The following is a 5,872-nucleotide window of genomic DNA, read 5'->3' as shown; positions in this document are numbered from 1 at the left end:
GTACTCCGGAAGTTATATGTCGTATCCTCCCATTCCAGTGGGTGGATCTCAGTGGTACCAAGGAGGACAGCCTTAGCAGGGAGAGATTGCTACTAGTAGTGCGGGGTCTTCAAGGCAGTCTGGTCAGCCTAGTCAGGGGCGTAATGTGCAGGGTTGAGGTGGTCAGACTAGTAGACGTCGTGGTGGATGACAGCAGACCCAGGGGCGCATCCATAATATTTCTCTACAAGATGCTCAGAATAATCCAGACTTGATCATGGGTACGTTAAATATCCTTGGTTATTTTGCTAGAGTATTGATTGACTGTGGTGCTACACATTTTGTTATTTCTCATACATTTGCTTAAGTGACGCAACCTCACCCTACATCTCTAGAGTATGATTTAGAGTTTGCTATGCCTAGAGGGGAGAGATGTTATGTTGATTGTGTGTATCCAGGATGTCCAGTGATGATGGAGGATGTCGTTATGCCAGCTAACCTTATCCCGTTAGATATTGTTGATTTTGATGTGATTTTGGGCACAGATTGGTTACACCATAACTGTGCCAATATTGATTGCTACGAGAAAACAGTTACCTTCCATCGTCCTGGATTACCTATGGTTACTTTTGTGGATGAGCAGGGTGGGGTGAGACATGGCGTTATTTCTGTTGTGCGAGCAAAAAGGTTGTTATCAAAAGGGTGCCAGGGATACTTAGGTCATGTAGTGTTGAACAATGTTGCTCCTAGTAGCGTGAAGGACGTAAGGGTAGTCAGGCTTTTTCTTGATGTTTTCCCTGACGATTTACCTGGATTGCCGCCAGACCGAGATGTGGAGTTCACTATTGATTTACTTCCAGGTGCTAATCCTATATCTTTGACTCCTTATCGAATGGCTCCTGCTGAGTTAAGGGAATTGAAAATCTAGTTCCAGGAATTAGTGGATAAAGGTTTTATTCAGCCTAGTACATCACCCTGAGGAGCACCAATGTTATTTGTGACGAAGAAAGACGAGACTTTGAGGCAATGCATTGATTACTGGCAATTGAATCCGGTAACAATTAAAAACCGTTATCCATTGCCGCGTATAGATGATTTGTTTGATTTGCTTCAAGGTGTTTGTGTATGTTCCAAGATTGATTTGAGGTCTGGTTATTATCAGTTGAAGATCAGCAGTGAGGATGTTCCTAAGCCAGCTTTCCGAACTTGTTATGGTCATTACGAGTTTCTGGTAATGCCATTTGGATTGACGAATGCACCAGCAGCTTTTATGGATTTGATGAACCGAGTATTCCAGCCATATTTGGATAGGTTTGTCATTTTCTTTATTGATGATATCCTGGTATACTCTAAGTCTAAATCTGAGCATGTTCGACATCTTACTTTGGTGTTGAAAAGGTTGAGGGAACACCAACTATATGCTAGGTTTAGCAAGTGCCAATTTTGGTTAGATCAAGTGGCATTTTTGGGACACGTCATATCTGCTTAAGGTATTTTGGTGGATCCTCAGAAGGTAGCAGCAGTGGAGAAGTGGGAGCAACCACGAACCGTCACTGAGGTCAGGAGTTTTCTTGGCTTAGCAGGATATTACCGGCGGTTTGTTAAGGATTTTTCCGTGATTGCTTTACCACTAACGAGGTTAACGAGGAAGGATGTTAAATTTGAGTGGGATGATAATTGTGAGAAGAGTTTTCAGCAATTGAAGTATTGTCTCACTCATGCACCTGTTTTGGCATTCCCGGATGATAGTGGTAATTTCGAAGTCTACAGTGATGCTTCCTTAAATGGTTTGGGATGCGTGCTAATGCAACATGGTAGGGTGATTGCTTATGCTTCACGACAACTAAAGCCTCATGAGTTGAATTACCCTACGCATGATTTGGAGTTAGCGGCCATTATCTTTGCTTTGAAGATGTGGAAACATTATCTTTATGGAGAAAAATGCAAGATCTTTACGGATCATAAGAGTTTTCAATATCTTTTCACGCAGAGGGATCTTAATCTTCGTCAGCGGAGATGGTTGGAATTGCTTAGTGATTATGATTGCACGATTGATTTTCACCCTGGTCGTGTGAATGTGGTAGCTGATGCACTTAGCAGAAAATCTCAGGGCCGTACTAATGCGTTGTATGCTAGTCGTGCTCCTCCTCTGGCAGACTTGAGATCAAGTGGAGTGAGGTTAGAGGTAGAAGATCAGGAGGTAGCCTTACTTGCTAATTTTCAAGTTAGGCTGATATTAATTGATCGTGTACTTGAAGCCCAGATGGTTGATAAAGAGACCCAGAAATAATTCAAGCAAGGAATCAGGGGAAAAAGAAAGACTTCAGAGTTCGAGAATCGGATGGCATGCTTATGCAGGAGAGTAGAATGTTTGTGCCGAATAATTTGGAATTAAAGAAAGCAATTCTTGATGAAGCGCATATCTCAGCTTATGCGATGCATCCAGGAGCTACTAAAATGTATCATACCATTCGACCATTTTATTTTTGGCCGGGTATGAAAAGAGAGATAGCTAAGTATATGAGTAGGTGTGCCATTTGCCAACAAGTTAAACCTAAAAGGAATAAGCCGTTTGGGTTGTTGCAGCCGCTTCCCGTTCCAGAGTGGAAATGGGAAAATATTACTATGGATTTTGTGTACAAGCTCCCGCCTACACATAATGGTTTTGACGGCATTTGGGTGATAGTTGATCGGCTTACTAAGTCAGCGCATTTTATTCTAGTGAGGGAAAAGTATTGTTTGGGTCGATTAGATGAATTATTCATATCGAAGATTGTGAAGTACCATACTGTTCCAGTGAGTTTTGTCTCAGAACGTGACCCAAGATTTACTTCTAAATTTTGGGTGGCTTTTCAGGAAGCTTTGGGTACGAGATCCTACAGTACGACATATCATCCTCAGACAGATGGACAATGAGAGAGGACCATTCAGACGTTGGAGGATATGTTGAGATCTTCGGTGTTACAGTTTGGTGACGCTTGACACAATCAGTTGGATTTAATGGAATTTGCCTACAACAACAGCTTTCATTCGAGTATCGGCATGTCACCATTTGAGGCACTGTATGGTAAATCTTGTCGTACACCCTTGTGTTGGTCAAAGGTCGGAGAAAAAGTTTTGGTGGGCCCCAAGATTGTAGATGAGACTACTCAGAATGTTCAAGTAATTAAGTCTAACTTGAGGGCGGCCCAGGATCGACAGAAGAACTTAGCGGACCGGCATGCTACTAACAGAGTGTATGAAGTTGGTGATTGGGTGTTTCTGAAACTTTCACCGTGGAGAGGTGTAGTACTGTTTGGAAAGAAAGGTAAGTTAAGTCCCAGGTATATCGGACCATATATGATCACCGAGCGAGTTGGTGAAGTGGCTTACAAGCTTGAGTTGCCTTATGAGCTGGCTAAAGTGCATAATGTTTTTCATGTGTCCATGCTTCGTCATTATGTTAAGGATCCGTCGCATGTGATACCTCCTCAACCATTGGAAATTAATCCGTATTTGACATATGATGAAGAACCAGTAACGATTCTGGATTGGAAGGAAAAGGTTATGAGGAACAAGACTGTAAGTTTAGTGAAAGTTTTGTGGAGGAATCACTCCGCGGAGGAGGCTACTTGGGAAACGAAAGATCGGATGAGAGATTTATATCCTTGGTTGTTCTTTGATTACTAGTGGTTAGTGTGAGTGTTGTTATGAATTTCGGGACAAAATTTTCTTAAGGGGGTAAGTTGTGACAGCCCGTCCCGAATTAATTGTACCGTAGGTGTGAAATGATGATTTTTCCCTTAAGTGGGTATTTATCATTTTGGGTGGTTGTTGTGTTGTTTGGCTGGTTGCATATGGACCACACACATACTCTCATCCTCATCTCCTTTCCCCGCATACCTTCTCTGTCTCAAACATTTTCTCTTTCACTCTTTCTCTTTTTCTTCCTTGTACGGACGAGACCCAAATCCCTTGCAAACCTCACTGATCGAGGTGGAAATTTGTACCCTTTGTGTTCGTGAGGACCATACGAGTTCAACCACACCAATTTCAGGTAAGGAATCCTTCGATTTCACGTTGCCGATTTGGTCACTGTTCATGCACACATGAAATGTTGTTTTTAGGGAATTTGAAGCTTATAGGAAGCTTAGTGAGGTCCTTAGGAAGCTCGGGGTGGTTCGTTGGAAGGTTTTGGACGTCGGGATCATGAGTTACAAGTTCGGCCGATTTTTCTTGAATTTTCCAGGTGAGATCCTGTGATCTTTAAGGTTTCAAATAGGTGTAACGTTGTTCTACTCATCTCTAGCTTTCCATTGGTGCAAATTTCATTGAAATTGGTGAAGAATTAAGTGAGAAACGAAGGTTTTAAGTTTTTCCAGGTTTTCCGATGAACGGCGACTCGCCGAAGAAGATGACGGAATATTCTGATGCAGTTAGTCAGATTCAACGGATTCCATTAAGGCTTAACGGAATATTCCTAACGGCGTTAACTGACGCCGTCAGTGTGCCTGGCACGTGGTCGCGCGTGGGGGGCGCGTAGGTCTGTGCACTCGCCAGCGCGTGGCGGCGCGTGGAGCATTGGAAAATTATTTTTAAAATATGGGGATGTTCGTGAGGTTGAGTAGATCATGTTGGTGTATTCACCCATCCCATTTGATTATTGTATGAGAAGTTATTACCTAGTTTTGGTTATGTGCTTTAAATTGATGTTTTTATAGTTGTTACACATATAAGTGAGACCTATCCTAAGGACGAGTGCAGTCACTCGAGACAAGGGGGTTACCACCCTTCCACATACCAGTGAGTGGGCTTTTGGTTTTCAGTATATACCTATATACTTGTGGTTTTTCCTAGAAAATGATATGGAATGTTTATATGTTTTAAATGCCATGCATAGCGTTTGCCTATTTAGTTATGCATTAGTGGTTGCATATATATATGTTTGGTGCTGCGGACGCACAGGTAAGTGCTCGGTAACCTGCGGTCGCACAATCTTGTCATACAGACCATTATAGGTGGTTCCAACTCATAGGTGACTCGCGATTATTCGCCCAGTCTTCACGTGATCGTAGCACTTGAGCGTATTTATTTACACCCAGTCCTGTCGTACAAACCACTTTAGGTGGTTCCGACTCGTGTGTAGGTATAGTTAGTGAGTTGGGGATTGGTGCTCTAGATTCAGCCGTACAGGTCACGTTAGGTGATTCCGTATGACATGTTACTTGCATTGATTGACATTACCTGGGTTACTTACATTATGTGGAGGCATTCAATATGGCATATTTCTGAGCATGTTTTCGATATATGTGTATATTCTATTTTCTGGGAAACTATACAGGTTTTACGGCGAAGGGTTAGAATTTTTTATAGTGAAATGATTTTGAAAAGCTTTGTTTTCGCCCACTCACACTTTTTGTTTTGCACCCCTCCAGGTTCTAGTTTGGATTGCTCTTTTGGTGGCTTATGAGGAATCCATGGCATATCTGACAGATTATCACTAGTGTAGGATCACCTTTGGGTGTGTTTAGTTAGTGTTTGTTCCTCTGGACTGCAATAGGCTTTCTGTGCTGTGAATCTTGTTTTTCACACTTACACTTGCACTTGTACATTAACGACATGGTTTAGTAGTTTGGTTTTTATTTATTCATACTTTTATTATTATATGTTGCTTCCACACTGTGCACATGGTTATGTCACCCTCACATGACGGCCAGCACGCCTTGATTTCAGTCGGGGTATGTCACCGTAGGAACTCCGAAGTTAAGCGAGTTTGCGCGAGAGAAATCCCAGGATGGGTGACCTACTGGGAAGTTCTCGTGCGAGTTCCTAGAAAACAAACCGTGAGGGTGTGGTGGGGCCCGAAATGGACAATATCGTGCTACGATGGAGTCGAGTCCGGGATGTGGCGGGG

The 5,872-nt window shown here is 42.6% G+C and overlaps 1 protein-coding gene across 1 annotated transcript; it reads left to right on the top strand.

Moving 5' to 3' along the window:
* Positions 1-451: 451 nt before the first annotated feature.
* Positions 452-907, top strand: LOC137732969 (uncharacterized). The gene has a single exon (XM_068472198.1). The coding sequence runs from the start codon at positions 452-454 to the stop codon at positions 905-907; it is 456 nt and encodes a 151-aa protein (XP_068328299.1).
* Positions 908-5,872: the final 4,965 nt, after the last annotated feature.

The sequence above is a fragment of the Pyrus communis genome, chromosome 4, assembly GCF_963583255.1.
Source record: "Pyrus communis chromosome 4, drPyrComm1.1, whole genome shotgun sequence".
In the NCBI taxonomy this organism is placed as follows: Eukaryota; Viridiplantae; Streptophyta; class Magnoliopsida; order Rosales; family Rosaceae; genus Pyrus; species Pyrus communis.
The sequence above is the reverse complement of the archived record's forward strand: the minus strand, read 5'-3'. Positions and strand labels throughout refer to the sequence as shown.